The 14,895-nt window shown below is 41.7% G+C and overlaps 1 protein-coding gene across 2 annotated transcripts in view; it reads left to right on the top strand.

Annotated features, from left to right (window-relative positions):
* The first annotated feature begins 584 nt into the window (after positions 1-584).
* The window catches only part of TMEM64 (transmembrane protein 64), a 38,482-nt gene continuing 24,171 nt past the window's right edge, over positions 585-14,895 (top strand). For both annotated transcript variants that reach the window (XM_070802932.1, XM_019973468.2), the window contains exon 1: positions 585-1,645. In XM_070802932.1, coding sequence (XP_070659033.1) covers positions 845-1,645 — 801 coding nt within the window. In that variant the 5' untranslated portion in view covers positions 585-844. The remainder of the gene's footprint in view (positions 1,646-14,895) is intronic.

Genomic DNA, 14,895 nt, shown 5'->3' on the forward strand with positions numbered 1-14,895 from the left:
CCAGGTGTCTGGCGCTCAATTAAAGACTTCTGGGTCAGAAGTGGCATTCTGTCGAGGTTGGGCTTTTATACTTAATTCCTTAAGTTCCTTAAGTACCAAACGACGACCTGAAACCTGCACGGAGATTTCACTACCTGGGGAGATAAAAATGAGCAAAGCCTCCTTAACGCAGATGAAGAACTCTTTTCCCTCTAATATCACCACAGTGGCTGTGGATATAAACCATCAGAGGTTACTGCAGAAACAGCCAACAGGTATTGGGCGAGAATCCAAGCGGCTGGCTGACTGGGACCGGGCCTGTCACTGCCCTGACAGGCAGGCACGCCTGCGCCTCCTAGGAAGGCCGGGAAGGCCCCTGCAGGGTTCCTCGCGCATTACCCAACTCTCCACCTCACTGCAGCCCCTGTCCTTCTCTGGCGCCCCCATAGTCTCTGCGGTTTCTCTCCTCCCAGAGGCTCCCTCAGCGCGTCAGCCCTCCAGACGCCGCCGCTACCCAGCCTCCTCATTACCCTGGCGGGGGCGGGGCGCTGTCCGTCACGGGGGCGGGGCTAAATATAGCTCGAGCCAGGCCCCGCCCCCGCGTGCTGACGCCCCGCCCCCTCGGCCCCCGGAGAGGCGGCCTCCACTGTGTGGCGTCGGGAGTTTTCTCCCTCTTCACGGCGTCATCCTTCCGTCAGCGAGCCCTCAGCTTTTTTTCCCTGAGGCCCTCTCCTGCCCCTCGAGAGAACGCGGCGAGTCAGGCCACGCGCGCGGGGCGCTATGAAGGTCCGCCGCCTGACTAGCGCGGCCGCCGCGGCGGCGGAGCCGCAAGCGGGTTGAGGAGGGCCCGGCGCTGGGCCGAGGCATGTGGAGCGCCGGCGGCAGCCTGCTCCAGTCGCTGCCCCGGCTTCTGCAGTACGCCGCCGCCCTCCCGGGCCACACCGAGCCGCCGCCGCCAGCCGGCTGGGCCCTGCCGCGGGCGGCCGGCGGGGACGGCCCGGCGGAGCGTCTGCCCCCGCGCGGGGGCGGGGCGAGCGCGGCGGCGGTGGCGGCGGCCGCCCCGGGGGCGCTGCTCGGCGCCTGTCTGGAGCGCCACGCTCCGTCCGACGCCTCAGAGCTGCCGGGGCCGGGCGGGGCGTTAGCGGGCGGCCCGGGGGGCGGCGGCGTGGTGGTCGACGTGGCCGAGGTGAGAAGCTGGCGCTGCTGCTGCCTCGGCAGCACCTGTTGGTGCCGGAGCCTGGTGCTGGTCTGCGCGCTGGCCGCCGTGTGCTTCGCTTCCCTGGCCCTGGTCCGCCGCTACCTGCAGCACCTCCTGCTCTGGGCCGAGAGCCTCGACTCGCTGCTGGGGGTCCTGCTCTTCGTCGTGGGCTTCATCGTGGTCTCGTTCCCCTGCGGCTGGGGCTACATCGTGCTCAACGTGGCGGCCGGCTACCTGTACGGCTTCGTGCTGGGCATGGGGTTGATGGTGGTGGGCGTCCTCATTGGCACCTTCATCGCCCACGTGGTCTGCAAGCGGCTGCTCACCGCCTGGGTAGCCGCCAGGATCCAGAGCAGCGAGAAACTCAGCGCCGTCATCCGCGTCGTGGAGGGGGGCAGCGGCCTCAAAGTGGTGGCGCTGGCCAGGCTCACCCCCATACCTTTCGGGCTGCAGAACGCAGTGTTCTCGGTAAGTGGCGTGCCACTGGGCTGTTCTCCCAAGTCTTTTTGTTTGTTTTGAGCGATCTTGGGGCGGCCCTGGGAGGGTGCTCCGTCCTGTGGAATGCCGGCAGAGGAGTGACATTAACAGAAGTGGAAAATACTTTCTGACGTACCCTGAGACATTTCAAACAGATAAAGCCAATCTGTGTCGGGCCCCCTCAATAGGAGATTTGGTAGAGAAAGAACTACTCCTTTTTTGACATATGAATTTGGTTAGAAATGAGCTCTCTCAACTATGAGAGGAGAGGAGTAGAAATATCTATTTTAAACATTTGTCATCTTACTCTGTAGCAGCTGTCGCACCAGTCAGGGAATAAATAAAGGCTGGCTTTCCCTCTAACTTGCCAAAATGCATCCAGTATTTTAGCTCAGGTTTTTAACAATGTGGGGCTAACGGAAGAGTTTGGGTAAATAGAGGAGAAAGTAGACTCTATTTTGGAGTTTCCTAAAATTTTTAATAGGATTTTTTTTCATCGAGTAATTTGCTTTTTTAATACAGTGTAATAAGGGGGGAAGCCTCCTTTTTACCTTTCTTTGGAGGAATTCATTTTAAAATCACTTGGTAGTGGATAAAGCAAAATTGGACAGGTAACCTTTTTCCCAATTGAGAATATATGTCTTTTTATACACCTTGTACACTTTTTTTTTTGTCTTGTATTCATATCCTTTGCTTATTCAGTTAAGGTGGTTTTAACTAATGTACATCGCGTTGTAAATGATTGAGTAATGGAAACACTGCTAGTAAATGATTGAAGAATGGAACTCTGCTACTGAGGACCATCCCATTGGGGAAAAAAAGGATCCAGTGTTTACAAACTTAGTGTCTTCAGCGCATGCTGTATGCTAAGTCACTTCAGTTGTGTCCATGGACTGTAGCCCACCAGGTTCCTCTGTCCATGGGATTCTCCATGCAAAAATGCTAGAATGAGTTGCCATTCCCTTCTCCAGGGTATCTTCCTGACCCAGGGATCGAACCTGTGTCTCTCATGTCTCCTGCATTGGCAGGCAGGTTCTTTACCACTGGCTATGTGCCCTTGCTTTCCTCTTTTTTAAGGTGAAGGGGTTAAACTAGTTACTGTGTTCTTCAAATTCAGTGATTCTGAAGTTCAAAGAATTTTCATATACATGCCCAGAAACTCAACCCAACTAGACCTAAAAAAAAACTCTGTGTGAAGAAAGAGTTTTAGCACTCAAATCCACAGGAATCATTAGTGAACCTGACAAATTTGTTTCAAAAATAGTTATCTCTAGAAACTTTCTCATTTTGTTTTATGTTAAGAATATTTCTAACCAACCTACCCTTTTCTTTTTAAATGCCTTTTGCAAATCTCATGTTGATTCTAACCAACTGCAGCAATGACTAGAGTGAGGCTTGAGGCGACATGGAAATAGATAAGGAGTTTTCTGTACACGGAAAGTTTGATGTTTACAGGTGGTTTAGTAAGTTCTCTTCCTTAAATTTTTACCTTTTCACAGCTTCCTATAAGCTTGAATTTTGACCCAGCCTTGGCTAATAATCGATCAAGTATCCTTAAACTTTGAAAGAGGGTTGGAACTAAGGAACCTGAATAGTTTCATTCTGTTAGTTTGCATCCTCTCCAGTATAGCTTATTTCCTTGTGCATTTTCTTGTCTACCAACTGTGTGCCTACTGTCCTGGACTGCTTCCACATATTATTTCTAATCTTTAAACTAGTTCTATGGAGAGTGATTATACGTATATTATAGATTATTATCTAATAGTCCGGAACACAGGGCTGATGATCTGAAATTCTGCTGTCTCCATAGAATTCGCCATAGAATCTGAATCTGTTGCCCCTCGGTCAAGTTGCTTACCCTCTTTATGGTTCACGTTCTTATATGCAAAATGGGAAGGTAATGTTACCTTCTTTATAGGATTATTGAGACAATTGCTTAAATAAATGCTACTAAGCCTGGAATAACAAACATTCTGGCTTTTGTTGTCATTCAGTTCAGTTCAGTTCAGTCACATCCAACTCTGCAACCCCATGAACCGCAGCACACCAGGCCTCCCTGTCCATCACCAACTCCCAGAGTTTACTCATGTCCATCGAGTCGGTGATGCCATCCAGCCATCTCATCCTGTGTCATCCCCTTCTCCTCCTGCCCTCAATCTTTCCCAGCATCAGGGTCTTTTCAAATGAGTCAGCTCTTCGCATCAGGTGGCCAAAGTATTGAAGTTTCAGCTTCAGCATCGGTCCTTCCAATGAACACCCAGGACTGATCTCTTTTAGGATGGACTGGTTGGATCTCCTTGCAGTCCAAGGGACTCTCAAGAATCTTCTCCAACACCACAGTTCAAAAGCATCAATTCTTTGGCGCTTGCTCAGCTTTCTTTATAGTCCAACTCTCACATCCATACATGACCACAGGAAAAACCGTAGCCTTGACTAGACAGACCAAGTAATGGTCGACTAAGTAATGTCTCTGGTTTTTAATATGCTGTCTAGGTTGGTCATAACTTTCCTTTCAAGGAGTAAGCGTCTTTTAATTTCATGTCGTCATTACTGTTGTTATTATCCAGGATCACCTAGGTACTAAATAATTGTTTGCAGATAGAGTCTTAACCCATGACTCCATTTCTTCATTTTATATTTTGTCCTGGGTATATAATGTGGGCTCATTATAATTTGTTAATTAAAACTATATAAGTTTTAAAAAATAATCAAATATATTAAACATGTAATTTATACTTTGTACTTGGAAGTAATTTAAGGTAATTAATTGAAAACGAACTTGACAAGAGGCAGATCTCAGTTTGGCCTTGTGGGGTCAAGAGAAAAGAAGGAAAAAAGAAAACTGGCCTCTTGAAATAGGTATTATTGGCATAGTTTAACTGAGGAAGACATGGAGGCATCCAGGAGCTTGTTCAAGATCACCCAGCTACCAAGTGGTGATGGTGGTGATGGTTCAGTAGCTAAGTCATATCCGACTGTTTGTGACCCCACATACTGCAGCATGCCAGGCTCCTCTGTCCTTCACTATTTCCTGGAGTTTGCTCATATTCCTGTCCGTTGAGTCATTGATGCTATCTAACCATATCATGTTCTGCCATCCCCTTCTCCTTTAGCCTTCAATCTTTCCCAGCATCAAGGTCTTTTCCAATGAGTTGGCTTTTCACATCAGGTGGCCAAAGTATGGAAGTTTCACCTTCAGCATCAGTCCTTCCAATGGATGTTCAAGGTTGATTTCCTTTAGGACTGACTGGTTTGATCTTCTTGCAGTCCAGAGGACTCTCAAGAGTCTTCTCCAGCACCACAATCCAGGTTCCTATGTAATGCTGTTCTTTATAGCACTGGACTTTACTTTCACCACCAGACACATCCACAGCTGAGCATCGTTTCCACGCTTTATTCTTTCTGGAGTTATGAGTAATTGCCCTCCTCTCTTCCCAGTAGTTTATTGGACTCCTTAAATGGCAACCCACTCCAGTTCTCTTGCCTGGAAAATCCCATGAACAGAGGGGGCTGGTAGGCTATAGTCGATGGGGTCGCAAAGAGTTGGACACAACTGAGTGACTTCACTTTCTTTCTTCTCTTTCTGACCTGGGGCGCTCATCTTCCATTATCCTGTCTTTCTGCCTTTTCATACTGTTTATGGGGTTCTCATGGTAAAAATACGGGAGTGGTTTGCTGTTTCCTCCTTCAGTGGGCCACGTTTTGTCAGAACTCTTCACTGTGACCCGTCCATCTTGGGTGGCCCTGCACAGCAGGCTCACAGCTTCACTGAGTTACATAGGCCCCTTTGCCTTGACAAGAGTGTAATCCATGAAGGGTCTCTAAGGACCAAGTGGTGGAGCTGAGTTATAAACCCCAGATTATCTGAAAAAGTTCATGGTACTGTGTCAAACTCTCACTCTTGGCCTTAAGCAAGGTGGCTTGTGGACCTATTGGATATAGTCTATATCTTGTTCATTTCTTGTTTTTAACTATCTACATAATAGCTTCTGCAACTGAAACTGTTTACTGAATTCACCCAGGGTATGTGAGTGAAAAAAAAGCTTAGTTAATGCTGATTTTTATTTTAGCTTGGCTTTTGCTTCTGCCTTCTAGAACCTCTTTCTGATTCTATCCTTTCTGTCCTTATACCCCTATGGCTACCCAAAGCTGCCCCCTTTCCAGGCATATTTCTTTTTCTTCTTCCCTACCTGTCTTTTAAAATTGTCCTTCCTCCTCTCCATTCCAGTTAAAACTCATCTTCAGTGTCCATGATTGACTGACCTTTAATCAATGCTCATGAGGAAAGGTAGTGGTCATGAGAGGCACAGGGTTTGGAAATAGACAGTCCTTGACAATCTATGCTGAGTTATGAGGCTCAAATAAGCTAATGCAGGGAAAGCATTGAGTATTTGCCTGGCACATGCTCATTTCTCAAAAATTAATAGCAATTATTATTATGGTGGAGGTAGTTTTTATATTTTAGAGGCAGGAGCCGATTGTAAAAGATGAATATATAGAAGAAGGAAAAAGGCTCTCCCTTGCTTGCTGTCTGTTCTTAACTTTCTTTCCTGCTCCCATGTGCGCTAAAAAGGGATGAACAAATTGACACTTCACTTTTGAAATGGAAATTAAATACATAACACTTTATAGTATGAATTGTTAGATCATAAGAAATATAATTTCTGAAGTACATTTTAGAATCATTTCTACTTTTTAAAATGTACTCATTTTTCCTGTGGGAAATAAAGGCCCCCATCTACCAACGTTTTTGATGTAATCTTGAATCTGTAGGTATTATTGTACATTAAGACAGATTTCTAGATGTGTTGTCTGTGAGTGTTTCTAAGTACTGTTCTTATCTGGGCACATATCTAGAATGACTGTTTCTTACTGCTTCACTCAGGATAGGCTAAATGGCGCTACAACAACAACCCCCAAACCTCACTGGGTTGAAAAGCAAAAGATTTGTAAAAAGTGCAGCTTATATTATTATTTATAGTGAAGGGAGATAAATTTAATTTATATTTTGAATTCCACTTTTATGATTTGGAGGGCTATATATGCTCCTAGCATTTATGATATATCCTTTAAAAAATGTTTTAATTAAGTAGACTCTATATTGCATATGATGCCATATTTTTCCTCATGATTTCTCATAAATATATGTTCCTTAAGTATTAAAAAAAAAAAAAAAAAAAGCAAAGGTTTGTTTCCTTACTTGGCGCAGATCCAGGTTCAGCTTTGGGGAAGGAGTCGGGAGTCTCTGCTTTATGTTATTTTTATTTGGGGATCCAGGTTGACGGAGCCACCATCTTTCACTTGGTGTATGTGACATAGTGAATTCTGTACTGATTTTTAATGCTTTCACCTAGAAGTAATCTCACTCTTTACTAGCCTGAACAAGTGACATGGCCACAGCTGACTTCACAGAGGCAATGTGTGTGCCGGGAAGGAGCGAGAAGTTGAGTGTTTGGCAGTAGTCTTTGACTCTGGCCCTTGACTTCTGGATCCTGCCTCCCAGATCCTTCAGTCCAGTCCACGCCACAACCCTGGCAGCATTTCAGCCTCAGCCTCCTATCTAGTCTCCAGTAAGGATTTCCAGTTTTTTCTCCCTCCAGAATGATCTTTGTAGAATGCAAATCTAATCTTGGTACTCCATGTAGGGAAACCGTCAAGTGGGTTTCCCAACCCTCAGCTTACTTCTAGCCTCTCTCTTGCTGCTGCTGCTGCTTGCTAAGTCGCTTCAGTCATGTCTGACTCTGTGCGGCCCCATAGACGGCAGCCTACCAGGCCCTGCCATCCCTGGGATTCTTCAGGCAAGAACACTGGAGTGGGGTGCCATTGCCTTCTCCAAGCCTCTCTCTCTTATCATTCCACAATTACTAAGTACCCCTTAATATGTTAATGTATTTCATCCTCAACATTCTAAGAGGTAAACATGATTATTTCTGACTTAAACATAGCAGATTTTGTCTCTAGCCTCAAAACTTCAGGATTTCCTTTTTGTTGATAAAGTTGAAAACTGTAAGCATTCATAAAAATAACTATTTAGAAAGCATTAATGCATCATTGTAAAGTCTCTTGTAAGATACTCCCGTGGAGATATCTGGACTTCAACAGTTTAAAGCTACCACCTGTGAAATATCAACTTTAATCCAAATATGGTGGTTTGGTGGCGGTTTAGTTGCTAAGTCATGTCCAACTCTTGTGACCCAATTGACTGTAGCCTGCCAGGCTCCTCCGACCATGGGATTCTTAAGGCAAGAATACTGGAGTAAGTAGCCGTTTCCTTCTCCAATGGATCTTCCTGACCCAAGAATTGAACCTGAGTCTCCTGTATTGCAGGCAGATTCTTCACCGCCTGAGCTTGGAGGGAAGCCCCTGTTAATCCAAATATATTACGTAATAAGTGGTTCTAATGGGTAACAGTATGCATATTGGTGCTTGCAACTTCTAAAAGGGTTTGATGTTGTTGTTACTGTTGTTCCACAGGAGAGCCTAAAAATTATTCTCTTTTTTCACTTTGATCATAGAAAAACTTAATTCCACATGGGAAATGTTTTCATCGTTGAAACCTCAAATAAAAGCATAAAACATAGCATGGAAGATCCTCTTGATCATATGTTGTATAGCACTTTACAGTATGTAGAGAAAATTTACATATATTTTACATATATTCTATCGCTTAATCATCACAACAGTCCTTTGAGGAGTTACCAGTGACTTACAGGCAGTTACATAGAGGACAAAATATCACATACTTGAAGTCAGACTTAGTTCTGACCTTTACTCTGACATCTTGAGCTACTCTTCGAGCCATGCTTTCTGTTGTGAAATGTGTTTGCCATTACCTGCTGCATAGCTGTGATAAAATGTATAGCTTGCTCATTACTTACTATTTCCTTCTCTCCATTCTCTGCATTCCAAGATAAGGACATTGAAACTGAGATAATTTTTTTTTCTTCTTAAGTTAACCATTTTTTTATGTTGTACTTAGGTAGTTGCCAGGCACTGTTGTTCTAACATGTACACATTACTTACTTAATGTTCATATGAACCCAATTCTCATATTAAACTAAGGCAGTTGAGGCAGAGTGGTGAAATAAATAGCCTAGGACCCATTTACCTAGCAGCTGGTAGGTACCATTTACCTAGCAGTTGGAAAATGGTAGAGCCATGAACTTACCTGAGGCTCTGTTGTTAATCTGAGAAGATCAGCAGAGAGCTTTCTGGTTTCTCAGAGATCTCCTGGTTCTAATTCCAGAGCACTAGCCCTGGGACCTCCCATGTGTCACGCACTGGGCCAGGTTCTCCACAGTTGAATCAGGCATCATCCTAGGGAGATAACTGGAAAAAATATCAAAAGAATAATGTTTTGTGTGTGTGTGAGAATTACATGAAATTCAGATTTCAGCATCTGTAAATAATGTTATTGGAATACAGCCATGCTTATTCGTGGATGTATAGTTGGTAGCTCTTTTTAAGCTAAAACATCAAGGTTGAGTAGTTGTGACAAAACCCCTATGGCCTGCAAAGCCGAAAATAGTTCCTACCTTGGACTTTACAGAAGTTTGCATTAGAGCTATAAACAGTCACTGTAGTAAAATAACCACCAAGTCCAAGCCCCTGAAACTGTAAGAAGAGTCCCATAAGCTCCCATATATATCTTTTTACCTTTGTATTTAACAAAAGCCTTTAAATAAATATATATATATATATATATATATGTATATATGTATGTATGTATGTATTGTGGGTAAAATGAAAAAATAAATAAAAGGAAAGAAAAAAAGAAATGAGTAAATATAAAAGTGGAAGGCCTGACCCATCAGCCTGGCTCACTTCTCAGTAGAACCATTTTGAAGAATTTTATGTTACCAAACTGTTAGTTACTTTGGCTATTTTTATTAGCCCCGAGTAGGTTAGAAGCAGCAACAGAGAGTGTTTTTGCTTGTTTGGGGGGAGGGCAGGGAGCTGTTAAACTGGTGTAGTGGCTAAAATAATGATGGTAAAATAAGATTAAAAACAGAGTTGAAGCAAATATAACTAAACTGTATTGTATTTCCCTAGAGTTTGCCTTGAGTAATCAAGAAAAAGATAAATTGCTTCTAATAATTTAGTTCACAATTGAACTGAAATTTACTGCAGTTAAATAAAAATATTTTTTTGACGAGTGACTATGAGACCAGAAAAATGGTAAAATCTTAGTCTCATGGACTGTTTGGGGACATTTAGTTCTGTCTCAGGTCCTGTGTGACTTTGGTGAAGTCATTTAATGATCTGGCCTCCAATTATCATTATTTGTAAAATTAGAGAGGTTAGACAGGGTCTCAGAGTTTACTCTTAAAAAGACAAATGTTCTGAGTAACTATTTAACATTACTTTGTATGTAACAGTTTGGTGATGGTATGTTTTATAAAAATGTTTTTTCATCTTAAAGTCTTATTCTGTGTATGAGTCACAATACACACTGTGCCAGCTTAACTAATGATTAGTTCTTCTTGCTGTTAAAGCATACTGATTCTTCTTACTATTAAAGTATCCTGATTCATTGCCATTGGTACAGTTCAGATGGAATAGATGACAGAGACACAGCCTGTTTTGAAGGAGCTTGGAGTCATTAAGTCTGAAGGTTGAGATATAATGACCAAGTTGAAAAATGCCTTGCCACCTCATCCGTAGACCTCACAGAATCACTGAATATAGCTGGCTGTTACTTCCTTAAAACTGTGTTCTCTTTGTGTCTCTTCAGTCATCTCACCAGCTTCTGTGGTTTTCATGGTCGTATATAGGGTTAGAATTCACAAACCTGTATATCTAGCCTATTGTATCATAGTAACAAATAGAGTATATCTTATTACCCCTTCCTAGATTAAAATGGCTTTGGAGGCAGAGAGTCTTATTAAAAATTATTTTAAAAGTGTTTTTTTTTTCTGCCTATGAATAAGTATTCATTGTAAAAACTTTGAAAAGTATAGTAAGTATAAGGAGGAAAACATTCAGCATTTTAGTGTTTATTTTTCTAGTCTTTTCACTTTTAGTGCATGTGTTTTCTTTATATAACATTGTGAGTGAATGTTGTAAATGATTTCTGAGACTTTTTACTGGATGTAATGAACATTTTGATCATTAAGTATAGTACAGAATGACTTTCATGACCGCACAGTAATTTTGTACTTTGCATGTTGATGAATCTGAACTTCATTCTTATGGCAATAGGAAAAAGTTTAAGCGGGATTGGATTTGCCCTTTTTTAAAAGATATCTGCAAAATTTAACTTAGGTTGTGAGTGGTGGTGGGTAGATCTAACGTATCAAGACCAGAGAGGAGGAGACTGAACAAGAATAGAACAGATGACGGGTAGATTTCTCACGGACGTAGAAGGTAGAATCTGTGAGAAAGAGTAGATGATTGGTTGTGGGGATGAGGGAAGAGTGCTGTCTGTCTAGGTAGGGCAGCTGAGATTGGAAACATGGAAAGGAGTATTTTGAGGAGGGAAGAGAATGATAGTGTTTTTCCTTAAAGCAGTTTTTAAAATTTCACGTTTCTAGAAGTGAAAGCTGGTTGCCATTTGTTAACTCTTTCTCCCTCCTTTCTGTTTCTGAAATACTGATAGTATTTTGAGGATATACATTATAAAATATAATTCATCAGTAATAAGTAGATGAAAAGATCAAACTGCAGTCACTTTAACTTCTTTTGACCATTCCTTAAAAATTATTATGGGGATTCATGATTTTTTCTGCATAATATTACTAAATATATGTTTTAATTGAAATTTATACTAATATAACTTTGTCAAAAACCAACATTGCTTTTATATAAACTAGGAAACACACCTCTACAGGAAGGTGTGATTTGCCAAAACTAATGTCGTTTCACAAAACTATGGATAAAATTTGAGGTCTTCCATACACAGATCACCTTTATATTCTTCATTCGATCTGTGTCAAGATATTCTGTGTAAAAATGATAAAGTTTTTTAGTTTGTTAAAGCCTGTAAAGCCATTGTGTAAACAGTTGTAAATGGAGAAGGTAGAGGAACTGTGTAGGCAGGGTTGCCAGAGGAGCTGTGCTTTGTACCGTGTCTGAGGTTCAGTGCGCATTCAAGTGATCATCTGTACATTCAAGTGATAATAAGAATAATAAGAGTTCTCTTATTATCAGCTTCAAAAATGTGTGTTCAGTGAAGAATCAGTTCTTACTCTTTAAGATTAAGGGTTTTTTCCCCTCTTTTTTCTTCCCTTCAGATGGGCACTTTGTTTTCAGGATCTGTCTGGTATGTGGTAATATTCTACAGTAACCCTTACCCACCAAGGCAAGTGAATTACATCTCCAAGTGAATCACAGTACTGCTGGGCATAAGAATGTGTGTGCTTTCACGGTGCTTCTGGAGTTCTGAAAGTATGGGAGGGTGGCAATCAGGGAGCATTCACCATCCCTGAAAGCCACACTGAAGTATTTCTGATCATAGAAGCTAACCAGCAGGATAACACTGACATCCTAGATTGAGATTTCTGAGTCTTTGGAGTAGGAAAACAGTCCTGAGTCAAGTCCCCAGGGTATAATAGGCAGGACTTCCCAGTAGGATTATTCTGGGTTCACATTTAATGTCTTTTGGGAAAGTAGGATAAGGAGACATATTTTTTTAAAGTCAGTGGGTAGGACTTCCCTGCTGGACCAGTGGTTAAGAGTCTGCCTGCCAGTGCAGGGCACACAGGTTCGATCCTTGGTCCTGGAAGATCCCACATGCTGTGGGGCAGCTAAGCCCATCTGCCACCACTGCTGAGCCTGTGCTTGGAGCCCATGGGCAGCGGCTGCTGCAGCCCCCGCACTCTAGAGCCCATGCTCCCCAACAAGAGACGCCCCCACCGCACGGCAAGGACTGCCCCCACTCACCACAGCTAGAGAGAGCCAGTGTGGACGAAAGATAATAAATAAATGATTTTACAGAATGTCCATGGGTAAAGGCTTTCTAGGGAAAGAAGGTTGGATGGATCTCTTTGTGAGATCAAGTGCTGTACGTTAACTATGTTTGTCCAAGATTGGATGCAGATGTCTGAGTATGATCTTGGCTTATAGGAAATGTGATATTAGGATAATTTAAAATTTGTTTATCTTTAATACACTTAGTTTGAAAACTGTGTGTGCCTGTGTACATTATTATTTTGAATATTGGCTAAATTATTTGATGTGCTAGCAAAACAGTTTTACTGTAATTGGCTGAAATTAGTTTCTTTGCTTTATTTAGCTATGCAGCTTTTCAAAAAAGAACTATATGTAAATCATAACACTTCCTTTTTCTGTAGGGTGAGATTTGGTAATGAAAGGTTTGGTAAACTTTCATGTATGCTTTGGACAAAGGTCTCATTAAAAGAGTTAAGTGGCAGAGTTGTTTCAGATTTATAATATCTGTTCTTAAAATAGCCATTTAGATGTTATTGCTGTCATCCATAAATGTTAAATATATATTTTCTTTAGGGAAACTTTAATTACATTTAAAGATTATGAACTGAAGCTTTGCATTCTGACATTTTAAATACTTACTTAGAAAATAACTTGCATAACACATAATATTACTATAATATAATTTTATGACATTGATTTTTGTCATATTTACTTACTTTATACATTGGACATGTTTAATTCTAAAGAAAGTTTTTCCATTACTGCAAGTGCCCCAAACTGGCAGAGGAACTTTCCTAAAACTTAGCCCCGTTCATGTCATTCTTGGATTACGTTCCTCAGAGCTTTTCTGCTGAGTACAAACTCATTCCCCAAGTGTCCTCTCAAAGACTTGCCCTGTCTTTGTTCTGCAGGAGCGCCTTGCACTTTAAACACTCCAGACTACACTGCTGACTACTGATAACCCTGCATTGCCCTCACCCTGAGTGCCATGCTGACCCCATTCATTCCCTTCCTGGAACCCCTTCCCTTCTCCATTCCACCGTCTTCCCCTGTGAAGCCCATGTTCAGCTTGTGACGTTCAGTTCAAATTCCTCTTATCCCACAGTGTTGCCCTTTGGCCCCCACTCCTACAGAGATTTTAGTCCCTGTTTACTCTGTAATACTTCCCACGCAGTTCTTCTCAAGGCTCCCCTTCTGCCTGTGTGTACTTGTCAGTGTGCAAATTCTTCAAGGTAAAAGTTGTGTCATTGTGTCTATCTCTGGCAGATACCTTCCAGAGCATCTTGCAGTCACTGAGTCAGTCATTGTTTAGCAGAATCTTAACAACCAGTCACACTGCAGAATTCTTTCTAAATCAGCAGTGGTGTGTCTGCTACTAATCACCTATGAGTAGAGGTGAATGTAGCTTTACATAATTTTAGGTTAGACTGCAGTTGTAGAATAACCTATAACTCATTAAAACACCAGATTTTAATATTAATAAAAATAGAATTTAATAAAGTGGCCACTAGCTTTCTTATATAACAGCAATACCCAGATAAAGATATGGAAGTTATTCTCAAAATTAGTGGCTGTAGTAACAACTATGGGCTTCTCAGTTGGTGCTAGTGATAAAGAACCCACCTGCCAATGCAGGAGACATAAGAGATGCAGGTTCGATCCCTGGGTCAGGAAGATCCCCTGGAGGAGGGCATGGCAACACACTCCAGTGTTCTTTCCTGCCTGGAGAATCCCATGGTCAGAGGAGCCTGGGGGGCTGCAGTGCATAGGGTCACAAAGAGTCAGACATGACTAAAGTGCCTGAGTACACACACACAATATCTGTAACGTAAAATATTTAGAAATAAACTAATAAGAAATGCTTGATATATATAAATAAAACCACCAAATTTTAGTAATAAATATGGAAGATTTAAAGTTATTATAAAAACATTTCTTGATAAAAATACTGAATATTCTGGAGGTTGCATCTCTATCCAGATTAATTTATAAATTTATCTTAATCCTAGTATAATATTTACTAGTTTTTTGAATGACAGAGTGATCCTAAAAAGTATTCGCAAAAATGAATAGGTAAGAATAGTTATGGAAGTTTTAAAAAGAAGAGTAAGAAAAGGAATTTGAAAGTTAGAAATTCCTTGTGAGATATTAAACTGATAGTCTTTACAATAATTTGGTTTCAACACAAGATTTAAGATATCAGTAGACATGTTGATGTATGGCAGAACCATCACAATATTGTAATTATCCTCTAATTTAAAATATATATAAAAGATTATCAGTGGACAGTATTAGAACCCCAAATAGGCTCCTTTAAATACAGTAACTTTATTTATAATAAACATCACAAG

Source organism: Bos indicus, chromosome 14 (genome assembly GCF_029378745.1).
Source record: "Bos indicus isolate NIAB-ARS_2022 breed Sahiwal x Tharparkar chromosome 14, NIAB-ARS_B.indTharparkar_mat_pri_1.0, whole genome shotgun sequence".
Lineage (NCBI taxonomy): Eukaryota > Metazoa > Chordata > Mammalia > Artiodactyla > Bovidae > Bos > Bos indicus.